The sequence below is a fragment of the Trifolium pratense genome, linkage group LG5 (assembly GCF_020283565.1).
Source record: "Trifolium pratense cultivar HEN17-A07 linkage group LG5, ARS_RC_1.1, whole genome shotgun sequence".
NCBI lineage: Eukaryota > Viridiplantae > Streptophyta > Magnoliopsida > Fabales > Fabaceae > Trifolium > Trifolium pratense.
In genome coordinates this window covers 7,869,865-7,894,020 of record NC_060063.1, presented here as the reverse complement: position 1 = coordinate 7,894,020, position 24,156 = coordinate 7,869,865, and the positions used below count along the sequence as shown (strand labels likewise).

At 33.8% G+C, this 24,156-nt stretch overlaps 4 protein-coding genes across 4 annotated transcripts; all 4 read left to right on the top strand.

Moving 5' to 3' along the window:
• Nucleotides 1-946: 946 nt before the first annotated feature.
• LOC123884953 (methyl-CpG-binding domain protein 4-like protein) lies at nt 947-4,449 on the top strand. The gene is made up of 4 exons (XM_045934185.1): nt 947-1,238; nt 1,379-2,164; nt 3,648-3,844; nt 4,080-4,449. Exons 2-4 carry the CDS (start codon nt 1,385-1,387, stop codon nt 4,195-4,197), a joined length of 1,095 nt encoding a protein of 364 aa, XP_045790141.1. The 5' UTR covers nt 947-1,238; nt 1,379-1,384; the 3' UTR covers nt 4,198-4,449.
• A 2,667-nt stretch (nt 4,450-7,116) lies between these two features.
• LOC123884954 (DNA repair protein XRCC3 homolog) lies at nt 7,117-7,981 on the top strand. The gene has a single exon (XM_045934186.1). It carries the CDS (start codon nt 7,127-7,129, stop codon nt 7,979-7,981), a length of 855 nt encoding a protein of 284 aa, XP_045790142.1. The 5' UTR covers nt 7,117-7,126.
• Nucleotides 7,982-8,466: 485 nt separating this feature from the next.
• Nucleotides 8,467-13,275, top strand: LOC123884951 (actin-related protein 6). Its single transcript, XM_045934182.1, has 7 exons — nt 8,467-10,144; nt 10,247-10,310; nt 11,234-11,318; nt 11,432-11,482; nt 12,513-12,575; nt 12,655-12,818; nt 12,899-13,275. Exons 1-6 carry the CDS (start codon nt 9,239-9,241, stop codon nt 12,782-12,784), a joined length of 1,299 nt encoding a protein of 432 aa, XP_045790138.1. The 5' UTR covers nt 8,467-9,238; the 3' UTR covers nt 12,785-12,818; nt 12,899-13,275.
• A 1,309-nt stretch (nt 13,276-14,584) lies between these two features.
• LOC123884578 (nuclear pore complex protein NUP1) lies at nt 14,585-23,393 on the top strand. Its single transcript, XM_045933702.1, has 8 exons — nt 14,585-15,098; nt 16,303-16,367; nt 16,898-17,067; nt 19,054-19,264; nt 19,874-20,179; nt 20,266-20,346; nt 20,919-21,614; nt 22,728-23,393. The coding sequence occupies exons 1-8, from the start codon at nt 14,822-14,824 to the stop codon at nt 23,172-23,174; spliced, it is 2,253 nt and encodes a 750-aa protein (XP_045789658.1). The 5' UTR covers nt 14,585-14,821; the 3' UTR covers nt 23,175-23,393.
• The last annotated feature ends 763 nt before the right edge of the window (nt 23,394-24,156 follow it).

Here is a 24,156-nt window from a genome sequence, read left to right as displayed (position 1 = left end):
AACCATTCATAGTTTGTTCTTTCGAGTAAGTTTTACATAGGCACAAACCTAAATAAAATGTATTTAGGCACACACACGTAAAAAATCAACACATTAAATGAAAAATAATATAGTTACATCAATCATATTATTTTAATTCATTTTCATTTAATTTTTAAATTTTTTTGTGTGAGTGTCTCTAACACCATGACATTTATATTTGTGCCTATAGTAGCATTTCCCCTTTCTTGATGGGAAAAGCTAAATTTGTGAAGAATGATGAGGAATAACAAAGTCAAATATGTGGGTTTGACTTCTTAGCATTTGTGAGTTGGATTAAAAATACTCAAATAGCTACACTTACTGTTTGATGACATTGTAGTCCATAACTTCCATATAGTTGGTTGGGAAGTAGCGTAGTACTAGAAATTGTGAAGTTCCATCAAGAATTATGAAACAATTAGATATTATATTTTAATAATCAAATACAATCATATGTCATTGTATGGTAATTAGTTTAGTTTTTATTTTAACTTTTTGGGGATTTATTTTGCCTTATACGGATAACGGGCTACCCGTATCCCCTGGGGGCTAGCCCGTATTTTAAACTGAATTTTCGGATCGGGCTAAAAGCCATAAAAAAGAATCAGACTAATATTTTAGGGTTCAAACTCTACATATTCGGATTTGGCGAGCAAGCCGAACGAGTTAATCCATTTTAACAGCGCTACCTCAAAGAACAAAAATTGTGTCTTTTTTTTTTTGACTAACAAAAATTGTGTCTTTTTTTAATAAGAAAATGTGTATTTTCATTATTATAGTTGCTAAACAAATTATAGATAATAATTATTAAAAAATATTGTATATTCTATTTACTTGTCTATTAAATCTTATTAGTCAATATATTTATCATAAAATTATTGGGATCTGATATTCTGATGTTGAAGATTTCCTGATTTATTACACATAAATATTTTCAACAATGCATCATAATTTTAGCCTAATTTTTTATCTCCCAAGGTTTTAATAAAGAGCGAACCTGAACGGCGGAAGTCGTCGGCGAAAGCGGAAGCGGAAAAACTCAAATCTGTCTCCAACTGGTCCTGTCCGCCGTTTAAAACAACTCTCCCTCTCTCTCCTTTCATCTCATCCAAATCACCTCCTCCTCAGTAGCTCTGATCCTCTCTCTCGTATCATTCTCCGCGGAATTTCTTGAAGCTCTCTTGTTGTGATTGAAGCCTCTTCTTAACAAAGCTCAGGTTTCACACTTCTTTGTTCTTTCACACTGTATTCTTAACAAAGCTTCATGTTGTTTTTTCTGTTGTTATTACTTTATTCTGATATATGTTTCATTTTTTCTTTTTTTTTTTTTTGGTAATTTATTTTGTAACTTAATTAGGGAAAAATGGAAATTAAGTATGTGGATAATCCCTTCAGTGAATTTGCATATAAGAAAAATGAATTGATGGAGGAGCATCCTAGAAGGGTGTCTCCTTATTTTCAAAACAAATGTCGACTCCGAACATTTGAAAGAACTGAACATTTGAACGATTATTGTTGTTCTAGGAAGGTGTCTCCTTATTTTCGGAAAGTTGTAGAGTCTAGACCAATGAAGGTGTCTCCTTATTTTCATAAAGTTGAAGAGTCTAAACCGAAGAAGTTGTCTCCTTATTTTCCGAAAGTTGAAGAGTCTAAACCAAAGAAGTTGTCTCCTTATTTTCCGAAAGTTGAAGAGTCTAAACCAAAGAAGTTGTCTCCTTATTTTCCGAAAGTTGAAGAGTCTAAACCGAAGAAGTTGTCTCCTTATTTTCCGAAAGTTGAAGAGTCTAAACCAAAGAAGTTGTCTCCTTATTTTCCGAAAGTTGAAGAGTCTAAACCGAAGAAGTTGTCTCCTTATTTTCAAAAGAATTCTAGCATAACTGAAAGTTTGAAAGCAGATGATTCCAAATACTCTCAAACGAGACTTATAGTTGAAAAGCGTAAAAGGAAATCCAAAAATAGTGGTAAAAAAACTAAACCTTTAACAAAGGCTGAGAGATTTAAGGAGGCTTACAAAAGAAAAACTCCGGATAATAATTGGCTGCCTCCACGTTCTCACTGGAATCTCATTCAAGAGGATCATTTCCATGATCCATGGAGGGTGCTAGTTATTTGTATGCTACTAAACGTCACTACTGGTAATCAGGTACATTCATCGAAGTATTTCTCTATGTTTTGCTTTACGGAATCCCTTATTTTTTTTATGCCGATGTTTTATTACTGTTGACCCTGGACTTATTATGCTATTGTACTTTTCTATTTTAATGAAGACCGTTGACTTGTTTTGGTTTTCTAAACTATTTATTATGCACTTCCTTCTCTTCTTGTTGATGAGTACATATTGAAAGAAATGTAAACCTTTCGCATCTGTTATGCACTTCCTTCTCGTCTATAACCTCTCCAATGCACTTGCCCCACAAAATAGCCTCACCACCCACCAGCCCGTGCTCTTGATATGCTGTTACCAAACAATGTCTAACATATTCAGAAAAGTTCAGTTTTATTAGATTAGACGCCTTCACATAGGACTGCACTTTTATTTATTATAACAATCATATACTAGCACAAATAAGTGACAAATGTGATAACCATTACTGGATAGGCATCTAATATTTGACATAAGTATTGAATTGACTCTAATTGAATCCATGGATTGCAATGTTATTCATCACATACGTCTAAAGAAATTTAAGCCACTAACCCAGAAATCTAAAGGCAAAAGTAAAAGCAAAGGCTGGAAAAGGGAGGAGCTAGTTTGTTTTATCGTATGATCAATAAGCTAAGATAATATATAACCGAGAGTGAGACACAAATTATAGAATAAATAGATAAAAGAGATAGCTGTATTATTAAAGACAGCTCACAGATGTAGCTTGGGTTTATTAATGATTTTCTTTAGAAGGCTGACTGCTATTGTTAATTATTTTTGGCTTTCTAAACTGTTTCGGAAAGCATTGCTATAATGCCATCTTTAAAATTTATTCTCTTAAGGTCTTGCTTAGGAAAATTTAATTTTTAATTTTGTGCTAAACTGTTGTTTCATTTATGACATGATTCGAGTAATGTCAAACCAGGTGGATGCATTATTTGAGAATTTGTTGATAGGACTCAAAATAACAAATCACATGAGGAACTAATGCACAATTAGTCAAGTGGATCCAAAATATGGAAGGTATATACTAGAAGTGGCAAGAAGGTAAATAGTGGCTAATTAGTTGTGAAGGTGATGTGGACAGAAATGAGGAGGGCACACAAATACTTACACGATATAAGAGGTTAAGGGGGAGAGGGTTAAGATCGAGACTTAACTTGGATTATTGTTAGAACGTTAGAATAAGCAGCTCTAAGCTCAGCTCTGGTCAGAATCTAGGGATAGATATTCCCCTTTCTCTAATCACTCCATTTTCATAATCAATAAAACTCTCATATTCCCTTATTTTATCTCATTTACTGTTATTACCGTGTTGTTGAGTTCTGGCACGTAACATATGTTAACTTATCCCAAGACCTTCGTGTCATTGGCAAGTGTTGAATTTTGATTTTGTTTAAATATCTTTTTTGTGTGTGCTATGCTTTTGTATATCTATATCTATATCCTATTTTGAGATAGCTTACTTTGCAAAATGCAGGCAAAAAAAATTCTAGCCAACTTTTTCGAGTTATGTCCAGATGCAGAAACTTGTATTCAAGTCCCAAGAGAGGAAATACAAGAGATAATAAGGTCATTAGGTCTTCATGCGAATAGGTCAAAAAGTTTGCAACGCCTTTCTCGTGAGTACTTAGCCGAGACATGGACCCATGTGACTGAACTGCATGGTGTCGGCAGGTATGTGGTCTTTTATAAACATCTTTATTGTGAATTCTTCACTTAAGTCCCTTGACTTTTTAATAATTTCAAACAAGTCCCTTCATATCTTTTCATTTGTTTAAAACCCTCAAATTCTCATAATCTGTTAACAAAATTCACAATTTGAATTGATTAAATTGCTAAAAATAAAAAATCTTAAATTTTATTCTTTTTTCTTTATATTTGGTTGATAGTTGTTATCTCTTTTAATCAGGTATGCGGCAGATGCATATGCTATATTTTGTACAGGAAAGTGGGATGAAGTGAGACCACACGATCACATGCTGAACAACTATTGGTATTTCCTTCGTACTATAAAGCATACGTTGTGAATTTCACAAGATTACTAGTGTATTTATCTAAACTCAGGTTGGTCATTATATTATATAGTATGGTGTTTTTTTTTTGACAAAATTCCAAAATGGATAGTCAAGCTATTGTATTTTTATTGTTCCTTGTATATGGCTCAGTAAAAACTCTAACCTATGAGGTGACTTTTCTTTTGAACACCAATATGACTCTCATCTGTCTTTTTTTTGTTTTCCTGTTTCCATGTTGCAAATAAAAAATCTGAAATTTTCCTATTTCCATGCAAATCAATTATGATTTGATCTGAAATTTTAAAAAAATTAAAAAATATGTTTTAATTAAAAAAAAATTATATAATAATAATATTTGCTTTTATAAAAATGTATTAAAAATTGTTTTTTAATAAAAGATTTAATGATTTTTTATTTAAAAAAAAGTTTACAAAATTTTTTAAAAATAGTTCATAAAATTTGTAATTTTAAAATAATAATATTTGATTTTATAATTTATTTTTAAAAAACAATTTGTGATTTTTTTAAAAAATTTAAAAACATTTTTATTATTTAATTTTAAAATGCCACATAACCAATTTTTAGCCCAAAAAGTCAATGGGGGCTAGCAAATGCAAAATGGGGTAAACTTGGGGGCCAAAATCGAGCAATTGAAACTTGAGGAGCTAAAATCGAGCAATTGTGAAACTTAGGGGGTTAAAATCAAGTAATTGAAATGTGGGGGCCAAAATCGCACAATTATAAAATTTGGGGTCAAAACTGCATTTAAGCCTAAATAAAAAACTTAAACATACCGTCTGAGTTTTTGGGAACCAATGTTGGCTTGTTTAAAGCAGTGTTTTAAAAACCGGACCGGCCGGTCGAACCGGTTGAACCGAGAACCGGATGTAAACCGGTCTGGTTTAGTTGTTGGACCGGACATGCTAATGAAACGGTGGAAACCAGAATGAACCAAAAAAACTGGCGAACCGGCAGTTTTTTGAACCGATCGGTTTATTTGCAGGCAGTTTTTTTTTTTACGCTTTTTTTAAATTTTTTTACGCTTAGCTTTTTTTTCTTTTTTTTAGAGGTCGTTTGTTATAGCTTATTTTAGAAAAAAACACTTTTTTTATAAAAATAATCACTTTTAATTATTTTACATATGTTTGTTACAGATTTTAAAAATAATTAGAAGCTAAAAATAATCAGAAAACAGCTAAAAATAAGAAGCTACTAAGAGTAGCTTATAAAATAATAAATTTTTTTTAGAGGAGAGAGAAAATAAATGTTAAAAGAAGAAAGTTATTTATAATTAAAAAAATCACTTTTATAAGTTCTATCCAAACAAACTGATTATTTTATTTAGAAAAAGTGATTTTTATTATAATAAACAAACACAAATAAATTCAACTTTTTTAAAAATCTCTAAAAACTAATCTCTAAATTATTTTACATCAAAATCACTATTTTTTTAATCGGTAACAAACAACCTCTTATTCTCTTTATTTCTTCATCATGTTACGGTAAACAACATATGCAGAGGGATGAAATTGTTTTGAAACAAAACAAATTTCACTTGATATCCAAAGCCTCTTATTCTCTTTTTATTTTTTTGAAGGAAAACATAATTTATTTGTATATGACATTCTTTATATAAAAAATTATTTATTATTATTAGTGGTATATGTCCTTGTTTTATAGAATTTTATGACATTCTTTTTATGAAATTTTCAAATTTTCATATTTTTTATACTTTTTTAAAGACTGAGTTATCTGATTCAACCAGTTTAATAACTATATAGTCTTATCATAAAGACCGGTTCATCCCACCGGTTTTATCTGGTTTGTCATACTGTTCGACTAGTGACCCAGTGATTCGACCAATGAACCAGTGACCTAGTACCCTTGTCGGTTCGATGACCGGCCCAATTTTTAAAACACTGGTTTGAAGAATCAATTAGCTGGGTGGAAGAGTCGCTTCCTTACTTTTGGTGGTCGTCTGATTCTACTCAAGTCCGTTTTGACCTCTCTGTTTGTCTATGCTCTTCCCTTCTTCAAAGCTCCCTCAGTTTCTGTGGCTTAGATGTTGTCCTTAAGATTGGGGGCCGGTGGGGAGGCGTGGGTGTGGAGGAGGCAGTTGAGGGCGTGGGAGGAGGAGATGTTGGGGGCGTGTCAGACGTTACTTCTTAATTTCTCCATGCAGGCACAATATTCTGATCGTGGGCAGTGGCAGCGTGGCAGCATGACCCTGATAAAGGCTACTTTGTTCGAGGTGCATATCAGCTCTTGACGACACATGATTCAGTTACTTTGGACGCCGCAGAGGGTCTTATTTGGCACACTCAGGTTTCCTTGAAGGTTTTCATTTTTGTGTAACGACTCTTGTGAGACAGGTTACCTACAAAAGCAAACCTGGTCTCTCGAGGCATCTTATCACCGTAGGCTCACTATTGTGTATCTGGTTATGGAGCGGTCGAATCGACTCAGCATTTGTTCCTCTCCTGCAACACTTTTGGTTCCCTTTGGCCTCTTGTTCGTTCTTGAATCAACTCTTCATCGGTGGATCCCATACTTTATCTAATCACTTCATTCAATTTACTATCTTAGCAGGTGGTCTTCGAAATATTTTACTTAGATGGTAAAAAATTAAATATTAATAAAATGTATCTTTTTTAGGTGATTTCATATTTATAAGTTTTTCCAGCAAAATTTTCCATTTAATAACTAAAAATAAACAAATAAATAATACTTCTATAACATAAAAATTGTCCCAGGTTGATTAGTAGGGTTTTGGTTGATAGACGAAATGCAAAGCCATTTAAAATTCACACACATAAAGTGAAGTGATCAGGGTTCGAACCCCGGTCCTGATATCCAAAACTAGCAATTTTGACATTTCTATGGACAGACTATTAGGGTTATTTATATGAATGATTTTTACAATGAGTAAGCAAAGAGCGAAATGAAGAGAGAGGCGCAGAATCTACTGCAGAAGGTGGATGAAAAAAGTGAGAAATGCACCGTGGGTTGTCCCATACTAGATCGCAACCTGAACGGCGGAATACCAACAAAATCAATAACCGAAGTCGTCGGCGAAAGCGGAAGCGGAAAAACTCAAATCTGTCTCCAACTGGTCCTGTCCGCTCAACTACCACCCTCTCACGGCGGTCTCAACGGCTCATCTCTTTACATATACACCGAATATCCTTTCCCTATCCGCCGTTTAAAACAACTCTCCCTCTCTCTCCTTTCATCTCATCCAAATCACCTCCTCCTCAGTAGCTCTGATCCTCTCTCTCGTATCATTCTCCGCGGAATTTCTTCCGCTGAGAATTTCGTTGAATTATTGCCTGATATTGAGCTTTGTTTACGTTACTGGAAATCACGATTGTTACCTATTAGAGTAATAGTTGTTGATTCTATTGCTGCTTTATTTAGATCTGAATTTGGGAATTGTTGTTTTGATCTTAAGCGTAGATCTTCCTTGTTTTTCAAGATTTCTGGTGGATTGAAATCGTTGGCGGAGAGATTTGGTTTGGTTGTGGTTGTTACGAATCAGGTTGTTGATTTTATTGAAGGGAATGAAAGTGTTAGAATTGGGAATTTTAGTGAATTGTGTTCTTCTGGTAGAAGGGTTTGTCCTGCATTGGGTATTTCCTGGGCTAATTGTGTTAATTCTAGAATCTTCTTATCCAAGGATCAAACTGGAATTAAAATTACAAGATTTAGTAGCCTTGTTTTTGCTCCTCATTTGCCACTATCCTCTTCTCAGTTTGTTATTACTGAAAAAGGTCTTTTTGGTGTAGAGAATGTATGAATCATTACTAGTATTGTTTTTACTTCATTTTTGCAAGAGGGAGGGATATGCATTATTAGAAATGAGATTCTTACAACAAAATTTTGTTTGTCAAGTGTTTTTTTTTAGTATATAGTAGTATATATTTAAAGTAGAAAAGAGATAGAGATAAGTAATTGTTTAAGTAGTTTTCTACGTTTACACTTACGTTTTTTTTTTTTCTTCTTTTTCCCACTCGTAAACTTGACAAGATAGATGATGTGAATGCAATATGCAAAAAGATGGAAATTTTGGATACCAAATGGGATTGATTATTCATCTTCGGGGTTACAATGGAAGACTTCACCTTATGGATGGTGAAGAAAATAGAGAAATGGGTAACCAAATGAAATGATTATAACTAAGTCTAAATGAAATGGGGTACCAACTACATGAAAATGATGAAAGTTAATCATACTTAACTTGGAGGTAAGGAATATGAAGATTTGTCCATTTGAGTTTGTTTAGTCGGGGGTTCAAATACTGGACATCATATTTATTCACCTTATTTAAGAGATATTTGGAACATTGTTTACAAAATTGCAGACTAAGTCATTTTTTAAAGATATTTTGCAGACTAAGTCATTTTTTTAAGATATTTTGCAACATTGTTTAACAAATGTGCAAGCAGACTATCAATCATGACATTTTTAGGATAAAACAATTCAACTACATACATATCCGATTTTTTTTTTTTGGTATAAAAACGTATCGAAGTTCTACTGCATTGTAGAATTCATTCTAATATACACTCTCAAATATGACTGAACTAGGATCACTCTTAACATGATACTACCACTATTCTTAACCGAATGAACAGTAATATTAACACCACTCTTAAACGGAGCATGATTTGCTACGGTTCATTTTCACACTATTTTAAATATGAGCCATTAATTATAGATCAGATGGTTCATATTAATTTTATTATAAAATTACTTAAAACAATATCAACCATACAATTTAGATCAGACAATTGTGAGCATAAAAACTATGTTAAAAACTACAATATAAAATCTATTTCTCTCTTGAACCAAATCATTTTATCTTTTTTCTATTTTTTCAATGGAGCTGTGAATCGAACGCCAACACTATATTGACCTAGTGGCTTAAACCAAGTCATTTTAAATAGTTTTGTCAAAAAAAAAAAAATACAGCAGGGTTTTGAAACTGAACACAAAACCCATTCCAAGCAACAACACTTCATTCTTCTTCTCACATTCATTCACAACAAACTTCATGTCAACCACCACCGTAGTTGTTCTCGACAACGGCGGAGGTCTAATCAAAGCAGGTTTCGGCGGCGAACGTGACCCATCCGTCATTCTCCCAAATTGTCTCTACAAACCTCTCACCTCCAAAAAATGGCTCCATCCAAATCCTCTAAACACCACAACCACCACCGAACAAGACCTCACCTCCGCCTCAGTCCGCCGTCCAATCGATCGCGGCTACCTAATCAACCCCGACCTCCAACGTGATATCTGGTCTCATCTCTTCACTTCAATCCTTCACATAAACCCTTCCCAATCCTCTCTTCTTCTCACTGAACCTCTCTTCACTCTCCCATCAATTCAACACTCAATCGACGAAATCGTCTTCGAAGATTTCAATTTCACTTCTCTCTACATCGCTGATTCACCTTCCCTTGTTCATCTCTACGAAACTAGCCGTAGGCCCGATGGGCTTCTATCTAAAGCCCAATGTAGTCTCGTTGTTGATTCTGGTTTCTCATTCACACATGCTTCGCCTGTTTTTCAAAACTTTACTCTTAATTACGGTGTTAAGCGAATCGATTTAGGTGGTAAAGCTTTAACTAATTATCTTAAGGAACTTATTTCTTTTCGTTCTGTTAATGTTATGGATGAAACTTTTATTATTGATGATGTTAAGGAGAATTTATGCTTCGTTTCGGTTGATGTTGCTCGCCATCTTAATGTTGCTAGAAAGATTGGAAATGAGAATGTTTTGAAGTGTACATATGTGCTTCCTGATGGTGTTAATTATACAAAGGGTTTTGTTAAATATCCGGAACAAGCAACTAGGTATCTTGTTGATGGTGATGATGGTGGTGGTGATCGTGAAATGATTGCTCAACAACAACCTCAGGAGAACAGACAGAAACTAGTTGATTTGACAAAAAATGTATTTGTTTTGTTTTGTTTTGTTCGAATTTTGATGTTTTTAAGTTTAAATTCATTTGTGTCTATCAATGTTATTAACTTTGTCTTGCTTTGTGTTTTGTAGGAATTTGATTTGACGAATGAACGGTTTCTTGTCCCCGAGATGATCTTCCGTCCAGCTGATTTGGGTATGTTCTTTAGTAGTTTCATTGTAGTTCTATTTTCAAATTAGATTAGATGCACAACATGATTTCAACAAGGTTTTGTCTTTTTTTTATTCTTGAAATTGCAAAAATTTGTATTCAAATGGGGAAATGTGTAGCGATTGTGATGTATATATGGAAAGTGTTCCAGACTGGGCCAGGGAACTGGACTGAGTGGACTGGGTTCAACCACCAACTGTATGGAATCAACGACCCATAACAACATTACCATCCAAATCTCATGTCCGGATAGGATCAGAAAGACCTAAAAAACGTTTACATTATAGTTGCAATCATATTTGTAGAATGCGGTATAGAACTTTGGAACTTAGTTAATTCTTTGGTTGATGAGTTTCTTTAGTGACTGCAAATGAGGGTCTTAGTTTAGTTTCATTATTTACCCCATAATAGTAGTTTCATTGTAGTGCTATTTTCAAATAAATTAGATTAGATGCACAACATGATTTCAACAAGGTTTTGTAATTTTTTTTTTTTTTTTTAAATTGCAAAAATTTGTATTCAAACGGGGAAAATGTGTAGGGTTGTGATGTATATATGGAAAGTGTTCCAAACTGGGCTAGGCCCATTCGTGAACTGAAATGGTCATCCGATCCACACCTACTTGAGTGGACCGGGTTCAACCACCAATGGTCCAAAATCAACGACCCATAATAGCCATACCATCCAGACCTTAGGTCCGGAGAGGATCAGAAAGTACCTAAAAAACCTTAACATTATAGTTGCAATCATATTTGTAGAATGCGGTATAAAACTTTGGAATTTAGTTAAATCTTTGGTTGATGAGTTTCTTTAGTGACTGCAAATGAGGGTCTTAGTTTAATTTCATTATTTACCCCATAATATTAGGTTTTTCTTATCTGCAAAATGCTGGACAAAATGATTTGCAGGAATGAACCAAGCTGGGTTACCAGAATGTATAGTACGAGCTGTTAATGCCTGCCATCCACATCTTCACCCCGTACTCTATGAAAGGTAACTTCTATTTGATTTCCAAGCATTTGATTTTCATGATCCTGTTTGTAGATTGTTGCCTTTTCTTACTTCTCACTCTCGTCTTTCGATGTTCTGTTTATGTTTTCTGGCAGCATCATTTTGACTGGTGGAAGCACCTTGTTTCCTCACTTCGCTGAGCGACTGTAAGTTTTTTGTTTGGACTACGACACTTGGTACCAAAGTAGTGTGATAGTTCAATAATTTTGTTTTGGTTGTGGTGGGCATAGATTGTTTCTTTTTTTTTTTTTTTAAACCAAACCAAATATATTGTACGTACCTATGTTTATGGATAAGCTTTTAAACTTGTCAAACTGATTTGGTTTATGGTGAACCGATTTTAAACTTGTTTTAGTATAGAATCGGTTTCATAACTTATTTTGAACCTCACACAATGATCACTGAAGTTTTCCCAAGCGAATCAAGCCTCACCTTGAGAGAGGCCATCACCACCGTCCTTTTCTGACGTGCTACTTCACACAACTCCCTATTGGATATCGGTTCCTCCTTTATCTACGCCACTGGTATCCCCACTGTGAAAGCTCACCGCTCCAAATACAAGCTCCCATCACATCACCTCGGTGAGAAAACTTGTTTATCGATTGATTTGGAATCTGTAGTAAGCTCCCCAAACAATTACCGATACTACAGATCTTTGTTCCACTGTGACATCTTAATGCGCCTTGTTACATAGTTGAGCCTAGAAGCTTTTCATTATCAAAGGAAAAATCGGAAAACTAACTATTCGAGAAATTAATAATGGAATTATTCTTTTTTCTTTACATGGATATATTTTGAAACCAAACAAGACATAGGGGAGGGAAATGAGATTTACTAGACTACTGGTTTCGGAACTTGAGCCAGGCTGGTGTAACGTAGTCCATGATTTGAGAGATAACATTTCTAGATCACAATTTCGGGATTTGAAATTTGAGAGTAAAAATGTTTTGGATTACTTAGGAAATCCAAAACTGAATAATAAACAAACAGATTTGATTTATTAATTTGTATAGTTTGGTTATTTTAACTGTGATTTACTTCATTTTCAAGTTTAGTTTGGCTATATTGCCTTCTCGGCAGAATCCTTTTTTTTTTTTGCCACTTTGGTGTCCTATGTTTTTTGTGGGCTGTATAGAGTGGTTCACAAATTTATCTAATTGATTCTGAATTTTGTAGAGAGAAGGAGCTTCGGCCTCTAGTTCCGGATGACTATCATGTGAAGATAACTACACAAGAAGAGTAAACACCTTTCTTAGACTGTTTAGTTTCTTGTAAGCTTGTAATTTCTTTACAAGAATTAATAATTGTTATTTTATAGTCCCCTACTAGGTGTTTGGCGTGGAGGTTCACTCCTGGCATCGAGTCCAGATTTTGATGCAATGTGTGTGACCAAAGCTGAGTATGAGGAGCTGGGTTCTGCTAGATGTCGCAAGAGATTTTTTCATTAACCATGCATGCTACGAACGTGGCTGTACAAATCTCGTATGTTTCGTTACTGAGGTTCGTCCATAAAGGTGTCATTTTCTAATTTATTATTCTCTCACATTTTCTAATTCCTACAGCTAACTCGCACAAATGGCGCTTATGAGAGAAAGCAGTGGGTTGCCAATGCAACAAGTGTGCAAATAGAGTAGCACTGGATTCTTGGAACAAAGGTGTGAAGCCTGGATGACAATGGCATACACTTTTTCGAGTATGATGCTGGCCGACCGGTATTTGGTTCGGTGTCCGAAGGATGTTAACTTCCCTTCTACCTGGGCTCTGCAAGTACGGCGTGCTTTTCATGTTTCAACTAATGTGGTATTGGATGGATTTTACATATGATAATATACAGTATAGTATCCCTTGATCAGGAGTAGTTAGGCTTAAATAATGTAATATCTAATGTAAGGACTCAGAGGTTAGCCTTAAAAGCAATTAATTACCTGCTTTTTAAAAATGTGTAATTTTAGCATTATGTTCTTCCTTGTTTTTCCCTGTCAATTTGATCTGGTTTAAGTGTGAGTTTTAGATTTGAATTTGAATCTTCGGTCTTAAGTTTCCCTTGCTTAATCTGCTATGTTGGACCTTTAATATATTGGGCTTTAACCAGCTTAGAAAATCTGGTTTAATGACAAGTTTCAAACCCTTTACACATGTCCTTGTATCAAACCATTTATTATATTACAAATAAATAAAATAAAAAATTAACTCGTGCACGTATATATATATATATATATATATATATATATATATATATATATATATATATATATATATATATATATATATATATATATATATATATATATATATATATATATGCCAAATGCATCTAGAAGTTCTTTAAGTTTCTAACTTGTTGCACCGTTACCCTTCTTCCAGTTATCATTCCTTCCAGTTAGGCCTCAACTGTCTAAGCCTTGTGGTACACATCAGATTGAACCTCAAATTCATCATGATCAACATCAGAATTAACGGTCATGTAAGTATTTTTGTAAACGTAGGATATTGGAAGGGTAACATTGCAGCATCTTAGCAACTTAAATGACCTATATATGTTACTGAAAAACTTATAACCTAACTAATTTCAACACAGAACTTAAAAAACTCCTAAATGCATTTTTTTTAACAAAACAAACTTATTTCATATCATCAGGGGCGAAATTGCCGCCCAGCATGCCTGGGCACGTGCCCGGGCTCGGTCCAACCCTTTTTTTCCAGGGTTCTTACTTTAATCTGAAAATTCGAATGTTTGAGTAAGAATTAATAAAATTTAAGTGTATATTCATAATTCTCATGAAATTCTGAGCAAAATGGTATATTTACATGTCCAATTTGGTGCAAGAATGAAAAAATCAATCTTTGAGGTTTTGGTGAGCACGAGGTTGATGACGATAAGATTGTTTTAATACATTACTTAAGCTGTTTTTATATTAATAGGCGCTCGTTGGCGCAGCGGTGTGGCTTTTGGTTGAGCATGTAGAGGGTCTGAGTTCATCTCTCAGTTTCCCCTTAAGAAGATGACATAAAAAAAAAGGCTATAAGCTATAAGCTAGTTAAATAAATAAATAAAACTATAAAACTAATAAAGGTAAATATGAAATAAAATGAAAAAACTATAAGCTCATACGCTACTTGAAATAACATCTCAAAAAAAGCTATCAGCTAGTTAGAGAAGCTTGTTACCAAACACTTCACATTTTTATCAAACAAGCTTATAAGCTAGTCTAATAAACTATAAGCTAGCTTATTGAACTTACCAAAGAGTGCCTAAACTTAAACTAGACCGATTCATCACACCTATTCGGCCACTATATATAACATCCGTGATTTCTCCTTACCAAAAAAAAATAAAAAAAATCCGCGGCTACTCGACCTTGGAAGGAAGTGGGTCAGTGCCGCCGCTAGTTCCATCGTTTTCGTCTTTACCTTATTTATTTATTTTTTCTTTTTTAACTTTTCCGATCAGTTAATAACTTTACTCTCAACTCCGATTCCGATTCATGGACAACACCGATCAAATCACACCGTATCCGTCAACAGAAAGAGGCGCCGGCGGTAAACTTAGAAAACCACCGCCGAGAAAACCACCTGCTAGTCCTTACGCTCGTCCTTCATCATCATCAACAACAACTAACCGCCGATGGATTTCAAAGCTCGTCGATCCTGCCTATCGCATCATCGCTGGTGGAGCCACTCGTTTTCTTCCTTCGTTTTTCTCCACTTCCGATTCCGCTTCTACTCCTGTTAATCCTTCCTCTTCCAACGAAGAAGTTCAAGGTTAGTTTTCTTGATTATGAATTTATGGTGAAGATTGTAACTGTCTAATAACCTAGATCAATGAATTTTCATTGTTGCGATTGTGAGCGTGGTTTGTTCATGCTTATTATAGTGATTAGACAAAATAATTAAATAATGTGAATGAGTGAGTGATCAAACTTCAAATTAATGACATAATTAGGTTTCCTAACATGTGTAGCTTATGTGAAGTAGAGAGTTATGTAGTTGAAACTTGAAACTTTGTTTTGTAGAGACCTTGTACAAAATATACAATTATTTTATATAAATTGTAATCTATCTATGAAGACACAACACCGGACACCACTTACATGTGGACATCGATAATGATTAGAGAAAATGACATAATTAATATAATCACAAGTGTCGGTGTCTGACACCTATGCACGTCCGACACTCGGATATGCTTAATCTGACGAGTGTCCGTGCACGTGCTTCATAGATTGTAATAAAAAAGTATATGAAGCAGTACTTTATTTATTTTTGACGTATATATGAAGCCTACTTAAAGTACTTGTAAAATTGGTATTTGATTTTAACTATGTATTTAATGGGATAATTAAAATGTTCGATTACTGATGGGAATTCTTGGCCAAACTTTACTTACCTCGCGGCCGAACTCTGGATTACCACGGTCCCATTCTGATGGGAACCATAGTCCATAGGGTTAATACCAAAAAGAGGCCTGCATTTTGCTAATTAATGTTTAATAGATGGGCAAACTTAATGACAATCATATTAGCCAATGTGAACTACTAGTAATAGTTTTAGGTATGACTGCTCTTTGACCAATGTTTTAAAAATGGGTGTAATGATAAGGTGGTATGAAGTTTGTGGCTTTCTTCAAGTTTCAATGCACCGACATCTTTTGTATCACAGAAGCTTTCAATAAGTGATATGTATCTTAAAAGAGACAGTATTCTCCCATTTACATTTCGTCCTGTATTATGTCTAAATTTGTCTGTTATCATGCAGTCAGTGTAAAACCATCTGGTGCTTGATACGGATATTTATTTGTGCTTCTTGTGCTTTCAGATTATAGACACAATGAGTCTTTTAATCGTGGAATTAAACATGTAGCTCATTATCTATACTTGTTACCTCTGTATAACATACTTTACTGATTAATATTGAAACTGGCGATACACTCATTCCCACTCATATTCCCATTTATTTTATTGAACAGAAGCAGGTAAATGGAGAACTGGTGAACAGCACAATGAAGATAATCTGCTAAAAAGCAATTTACATGTAAGAGATGTTTTTTCTTCTTCTGTATTAATGTATAGTTTTAGGGCTTAATATGCTGCAGTTGTGATTACTTACAGCATAGAATCAGCCTAGAATTACCCTATTCATGTTATTTCTAACAGCATTTTTATGGTTGGCCACTGGTGCTGCTATTCAGGATTAATAATAATAACTATTCTATTCAATGTTAATTGGCTCAGTACACATACAAGTAATTTTTTTTATACAACATACGAATAATTATATTCATAAATTATTCTTCTAAACAGTTACTTATTTAACTCTCCATTTTCACTTTTGTGATATTATGGCTTTATCCATTAATGTCATTCGACTAGTCTTTCAGCTGTGTTGCTCTATTACTTCATCCTAAAGTTTTTATTTGTTTGTTTGAATATCTTCCTATTACAATGAATAACTTTTTTTTAAAAAAAAAAATCTATCTCACACTTTCTGTATAACATGTCTCAATTCTTGGTGTTGAATTTGATTATTTTCCTATCATTGAATATATGCTTATTTCTTTGTAGATCCTGCCATCTGAATTATCTAAAATGGCAAATACTGGTGATGGTGGTAGCAGTAAGCTAAACAACAGTTTTGACTTTGATATGCCCAGCCACGTTCAAAAAGAAGAGCAACATGAGAATAATAAGTTTTCAGATATTGAGCAACTGTTGAAAGGGAAAAAATTCACTAGGTATGTTAATTAACTGTAGTAGTTTTTTTTGTCCACCTTGTTGAGTGACTCAGTTGCTAATTTGTTATTTAAGTTGGTCATTTTGTAGATCAGATTATTCATCCCTAAGGTTAGAGCTTACCAAGAGTCCTGTAATTTGAAATCCAAGTTTAATTGAGATTAACCCTGTTTGTTATCCTTATGTTTCTTGCCAACGTTGGTTGCATTGGGTTCTAACTCAAAAGTTTTTTTTTATCATTGTCAGTCTTCTTTTTCTCCTCATGTGGATTTGGATGTCTTTGAGCACAAAAACGTCTCATTTGGATATTACTTGCATAGTTTATGATATTTTCAAGCATGTCTCTTATTTGATGATTGAAATATTTGGGCCACACCTAGCTGGGTTTGGCTTTAATAAAATAAAAACTAATATTGAGCCTTTGAGTCCCAGTGATCTGAGTTTGAAATTTGTAACTAATTTTTGTTTATAGATATATGTATCACAAGTTAATGATTTTTAATTTACCAAAAAAAAGTTTATGATTTTATTTTTAAAATCAAAAGGGTATATATATATATATATATTTTTTTTTTTTTTAAAATCAAAAGGGTAATAATATATATATAGGGGAACTTTCAAATGAGAGATATTTTAGGATGAGAGGGTGAGAGGGTTTAATTTTAGCCATTAGATTAATCTTTATGGTGACTTTTCATTTTTCAATCTGTGCGTAATTTTTTCATTCCCTTCTCTCTCTGCCTCGTCCCTGCATCTTGTCTTCTACCCCGCTTTCTCTGCATCTCTACCCAAAAAGAAAAGACTTTCTGGATTTAAAAAAAAAAACATTGAAATCCTTTATGACAAAGAAACATATTGAAGAAATTAGTACATATTCATTTCGATCCCTGTGTTCTCTCTTCTTGCCGTCCCGTCTCACTTGTCTTCTTTTCTTTGAAAGATAATATTTTTTTTCAGATCTTGGGCGAGGCAATTTTTGATGCATCGAGTCCAATTTAAAATGAAATAAGATCACACATGAAAGAATAGTTGGGATAATTTTCATTTTTTAGCTATAAATCAATTAAACATGAATCGTCAAATCCAATTTGAGACCTGGATTCACAAGAAAGTAAAACTTGAAAAGGAGTTGTGGCGATGAATTAGTATGATTTATCCATAGATAATGAACCCAAAATTAATCTACTTTCAGTTTAAAGGTGAGGAAAAAACTTATCTTTTCTAAACCTTCATAGGTGCAAAGAAGAAAGGGATAGAATCAGTGGTCGTGTGGGGGAGAGAAGATGAATAGGTGCAAAGACCCTATGAAAAGTACAAATGGCTGAATGTGCACCTTAATGAAAATAAGATCTAAATCGTTAATTGTGATCAAATGGTTATTATTTAATGCTCTCACCCTCTTATTTTAAAACTCCTCTCACTTGAAAGCTCCCCTATATATATATATATATATATATATATATATATATATATATATATATATATATATATATATATTACATATTAATTACAAACATTACTCACCAACACTCATGCACTAGCAGTCACACATGTCCATCTTGGCACATTTAACTATGAAGCCAAAATTCTTGTTTCTTAAAGATTTAATGAATCAAGCTGTGAGCAGGAACAAGATATGGGTCGGTGAAGTTCTGTCCCTTGCTGAAGCTGTGCTCATGATGTTAGAAAACCTCTTACCATTTACTGTTTTCTTTAGGGTATGTTTAGGCGGAGGGCTTTGGATAGAGGGTAATAAGGATTAATTTTTTAATTTCTGATTGTTATTAAAGTGTATAAAAATAAATGAGGGTCAATTGGAGGGTTACACTTAATGTCAATCTTTCATTTAAAAAAAAATCCAAATAGGAGAATATTTGCTTAAAAATGAAAAAACTATTCTCCCTTTCAAAAGTAATCTCATGAAGAAAACCATTTGTTATCTTTCTACAGTTAAACCATATCTAAATATTTTTAATCTTCTTATGTAGAGATGAATTCGATCATATAGTGGGGCTTTTGAATTCAAGAGCAATCGACGTTTCTAATGGTGAACAAAGAAAGGAAAATACAAATTTGACTTCTAGGCAAGATGATGGGGGGCTTGTAGTGGCAGACAAGCTTCCAAAGGTTTTCAATGAACGAAGGCATGAAGAATCAAATGGCGTCATACGGGAAAGCTCAACACCTTGCGTGTCAAAAGTGTGTGAGCTTTGCATGTACTTGTTTGAACTATTCACATTTACTAATAGTTACGATAAATTCTTTGCCAATATGTATTATCTGCTTAGGGATCAATCATGCCTAGAATCTATTAGATATATATGTAGGGTTGAATAAGAGAATGGAGAGATGATAGAAAATGATCTGAATCCTAGTTAATATTAATACTCTATTGTGTTTAATTTACTACGTTAATCTGTGTGGCATTGGTACTTCAAAATTAAAGGTGCAAACACACTGGTTATGTACTTTGGGTACTATTAGATTATAATTACTCGGTTATGTAGTTAAATGAGCTCTAGAAGTTCTGTAACAGTAACTAATTGAATTCCATCAGTTAGTTAATGTCATCATTCTGATCACTGTCACAATTATCGCACTGCTATATATAGCTATGAAGAATTCTGTTGTAGTTAGATTTCGTTTTCCAGATTAATGAAAATTCAAAATTAAATTGTTCAGTTTCTATCTAAATTCCAATATGGTACAAAGAGCTTAATATTGAACCCTATTTATGGCTTCTTTGAAAACATGCGGTCATTTTAGCGTTAACTTTGTTGTGTAATAGTCAAATTAACAACTCTCCAGGGTCGAGATGAATTTGGTGCTTCACCAGTAGAGATTGCTAGAGCATATATGGATTCTCGAGCATCTGAAGCAGGTCCCAGTTCTAAGAACATGATTCAAACTGTCGAAAGCACAATGCTCTGTAATGGTGAAGCTGCAATGAAATTATGTGATCCATCACCATCAAAAAAGTCACCAACATGCTGGCCAGGTGCTGTTGTGCACGATGCTTACACAACACCACAAACTCAGGGAAGCAAATATGGACTTCTTAATCATGCACGGACTCCTTATTCCAGAACTCTATTAATGAAGTCCAAGTCCAAGGTTTGTTTTTTTAGGTAGCATATCTTGTACTCCTATTCTCAAGTTGTATCTAAAATCGTATTGTTATTTGTTTTCTTTTTCTCCAGTTGATCCATCCCCCTCAAGGAAATTACAGCCACATTTCATCAACTCCCCTCCGTCAATCACAGACAAGTCTGTATCTGAAGGTATCTTTTAATGTTCTGTTCTTATGTGATTGTATTTGGCATATTGTATGTTGATTGACTTGATTCCTTTAAAAACCTGTAAATTGCTGATCACATCATAACTTACTACTGAACTTTTGATTGAACGAGTCAAATATCTAAAATTTCATGCTTTGACTTTAACATTTAGAGTTGTGTGGGAAAATGGAGACACTTTCTAAAGACCATGGGTTCTTCAGTAATTATTTGGTTTTTGCCTAAGAGCTTTAAATTAAAGGATTTTAAGATATATTCTGATACTGAAAATTGAAACTATTTCACATCTCAAGTAAAGGATTCTGTGCCTTTTTTTTTATCAGCTGTGCTTTTTTCTTATTCAGGCAAGTTTTGTCAAAATAATTGAACTTTTTTAACCAAGATTATCTTGACTTTTTTTGTCATTATGATCATCTGAGATTTTTTATTTATTTAACTATCCTGTATTTGAATTTGGTTTATTCCTTTAGTTTCAATGTTTTATTTTACTCTTTAAATTAGTTGATAACTTCCCTTCTGCTGGTAATTGGTTACTAACATGATTGTAATAAACAAAGGACAAATCTGAAGTTGGTGCATCAGAAAGTGGATATGGATCTGTTGGACCTATTCGTCGAACTAGGCATAAGGTTGCTCTACGATCGACTCCACAGAGACCAGCATATTCATCTACTCCACAGAGACCAGCATATTCATCTATGAATTCTTCACAAAGACAAAATTCCAGTTTTATTGAATATTCAAATTCTACTGTTGCTACAAGCACGGGTCCTGGTAGGATGAGCAGTACTCGTAAGCCACTGGGCTTTGAGCACAGTGTTCCAACAGTACACATGCATACTAGTTTGATGGCTAAGAAGATATTAGAGCATATTGATAGAAGCGTTCCCACTCCTAAGGAGAAATCTGCTGAGCTGAAGCTAGCAACTAAATGGAAGAATCCTGAATCTTCTGTTAATACAAGTACTATCTTTTCAAATGAATATAATGGCTTGGTTAAACTAAAAGACGTTAGTCCTTGTAAATATGACGAGCTTGGTGGAATGAATTCTACTCTAAGAAATGAAAATGAAGGGAGCCGCAATGTTGATATTCAACCTAGGGAGAGTGCTGATAAATCTATTGACATCACAAAAGAAGGGACTTTGGCATCTGACCTGAATGTTCACAACAGCATCCCCAGACTCACCATTGACGGGACTACACAAAATTTTGGTAGTTCTCAAATGTTTCCAATGAAGTCGACTTACGAGGTACTCTGTTTATTTTATGGCCATTAAAGTTTTTACATGTAGTTTTGTCATAAATTTGTATCACAAGGAAGTAGCCAAAATCGGATAGTTTAGATTACCGATTGCAGAAGAAGGAATTGAGTTGTAACATCCTTGCCTACATGGAGAGAATGGCAATATGGTGGGAAAGGTAGTTGGAAGGTATGCAAAAATAAAAGTTTTGGGGTTGGGCTTGGGCTTGGCAGACCCTCATAGATAGCTCGTAGTTTCTATCTTTATTGTAAGGGGCCAAATTACGTTGTCTCTATCTCAATAATATCAGGCTGCATAGGCAAGGCGGCAAAGATATTTTCTAGTAGTCAATTTACTAATTTTTTTTTATAGATTTAAATATTTTTGGTCCTTGTAAAATATCAAATTTTAACTTCAATATCTTTAAAATTTTGCTATGAAGTTATCCCTATAATTTATTTTTTTCATATTTTTTTGTTGGCTTAATTGCATATTTGGTCCCTTATGTTTATTTTAGGTTTCAATTTGGTCCCTTATGTTTAAAGAGTTTCAATTTGGTCTTTTTCGTCAAATTTTTGTTTAAATCGTCGACTTGTCTAATGAATTTGCGTACGAGTACTATATGAAAGTTTTAGAAGAAATTAATTCAAAATTTAACAAAAAGTTAAAAAAAATTAACTCAAAATTTAACGAAAAGGACCAACTTATGTTGAGATCAATAACATAAGGAACCAACTTGAAACTTTTTAAACATAAGGGACCACCTTGAAACTTTTTAAACATAAGGACCAAATTGAAACCTAAAATAAACATAAAGGACTAAATATGCAATTAAGCCTTTTTTGTATTAAATACATGTAATGCACTTTTTTGGTTTTAATCTCTAATCTACCCTTCTTTTAGTTTGAGTCGACTTTTTTGAACATAAACCAAATATGACTAGGATTGAAACGAAAAATAAATTTGCAAGGACTAAAATATATTAAAAATTACCAAAACAAACAGAAGTTTATATATATTACACAGATTGCTTTGTAGCAATGAATTTTATTACTTATTATTATTATTATTGGCCTGCTATTTCATGAACGGAATGTTTCTGATGTACTACTGACTGTGCAGGATGGTCTGATGGCTCTGTCAAGTGGCGGTCGGTATCCTTCATTAGTAAATCAAGAAAAGAAGACTGCGGCCAATAATGCCGCTAGTAAACCAGTTTTAGCTCCTATTTCCGTCAAGAAGCCTGAATCAAACTGGACTTTAGCATCTGATAACACCTCGGGATTTACCTTTCCTGTTACAGCACCGTCTTCTGTATTCTCTGAACCGCCAACACCATCCATCATGCCATTATTAGTCTCTACTGGTAATAAGCACCAACCACAAGAAATACCTACTCAATTGTCATACAGTTTTGGTATTAAAAAGTCGAATCCAGCAGTAGTATTTTCCTTTCCATCCACAAGCAATATAGTTCATAATGACGATGGAGTCATAAAGTATAACTTTGGTTCAACTGATAAGGCAAGGCTGTCGTTTTCATTTGGAAATACTGCTGTCAACTGTTGAGTTTAGCAAACAAATGAGGTTCTGAAAATTGTCCCAGCTATTTTTTTCTTCTCATTGTTGTATTTTTACACTTTAACAGGCTATGAGCAGATTTAGTACTTTGTTTTTGCTTTTGTTATTGAGGTAAATATGACAAAAATGAAGTGATTCGAGGCAATGAGACAGTCATCTGAAAGCCTTTGTAATTTTACCTACTTACCTATAAAATTCGGTGATCTGGGCAGCATCTTCATCCCTTGTGAGATAGATGCGGTTAAATTAGATGGTACCCCTCTCACTTAGTAAAAGGATTGGTTTTGGTAAAGATTACTCCATCTTCAACGGTTATTCGTGTGGTAAATCAAATTAAAACAAAACCGGTAATATTGAACTTGCCTGTGTGATAGGCTTGGAAGAAGATCATGTAATCATGTTGTGCCTGTAAGCTAAGGAAGAGGCTTTCTTCAACACATGAGAGGCTTTCTAATAAGGTTTAGTTTTTTGAGAGCGAAAGGATAGAATTTGACATGAGTAAACTTAGACTAAGACCCAATTTCAACCAAAACATTTGAGAAAGTGTAAGCTTCAAGCAAGGGGTATAGTGAGAGTTTTCTTATTATTTTCTTATTATAATTTTTTTTTTACTAGAAATAACAAGAGTTTACTTTTAGACCATATTTAAAGGTTTTTTCTTTTTCTTTTTTCTAGAATACCTTGAAAGAATAGTGAATAGTTTATACCGCACAACCAATGGAAATACCCATATAACCAAATTTCTAAGTAAACTAAATGTTAGTTTGTGTTAACAACATACAAATCTACTCACATGGTTTATTTTTATTGTTTGTTGGGTATATACGTCATTTTTTATGGGGTAATGTATGCGTATGCATCACCTAAGTAGCGGACATGGGTATTTTGGTAATTTTGTATGGTGCACGCCAGAATCAGTAGGGTGGCAAAATGAGTTCTCTTATAAAATAGGCTAAATGCATTCAAAAAG

What these genes read in the sequence shown, in the direction of transcription:
- LOC123884954 (XM_045934186.1), top strand. Translation starts at nt 7,127, where the DNA reads ATGAAGAGAGAGGCGCAGAATCTACTGCAGAAGGTGGATGAAAAAAGT.
- LOC123884953 (XM_045934185.1), top strand. Translation starts at nt 1,385, where the DNA reads ATGGAAATTAAGTATGTGGATAATCCCTTCAGTGAATTTGCATATAAG. An exon ending in ACGTCACTACTGGTAATCAG is followed by an intron (nt 2,165 to 3,647) that starts GTACATTCATCG and finishes TGCAAAATGCAG; the next exon opens with GCAAAAAAAATTCTAGCCAA. An exon ending in GAACTGCATGGTGTCGGCAG is followed by an intron (nt 3,845 to 4,079) that starts GTATGTGGTCTT and finishes TCTTTTAATCAG; the next exon opens with GTATGCGGCAGATGCATATG.
- LOC123884578 (XM_045933702.1), top strand. Translation starts at nt 14,822, where the DNA reads ATGGACAACACCGATCAAATCACACCGTATCCGTCAACAGAAAGAGGC. An exon ending in CAACACCTTGCGTGTCAAAA is followed by an intron (nt 19,265 to 19,873) that starts GTGTGTGAGCTT and finishes ACAACTCTCCAG; the next exon opens with GGTCGAGATGAATTTGGTGC. An exon ending in TAATGAAGTCCAAGTCCAAG is followed by an intron (nt 20,180 to 20,265) that starts GTTTGTTTTTTT and finishes CTTTTTCTCCAG; the next exon opens with TTGATCCATCCCCCTCAAGG.
- LOC123884951 (XM_045934182.1), top strand. Translation starts at nt 9,239, where the DNA reads ATGTCAACCACCACCGTAGTTGTTCTCGACAACGGCGGAGGTCTAATC. An exon ending in CTTCCGTCCAGCTGATTTGG is followed by an intron (nt 10,311 to 11,233) that starts GTATGTTCTTTA and finishes AATGATTTGCAG; the next exon opens with GAATGAACCAAGCTGGGTTA. An exon ending in CACCCCGTACTCTATGAAAG is followed by an intron (nt 11,319 to 11,431) that starts GTAACTTCTATT and finishes GTTTTCTGGCAG; the next exon opens with CATCATTTTGACTGGTGGAA.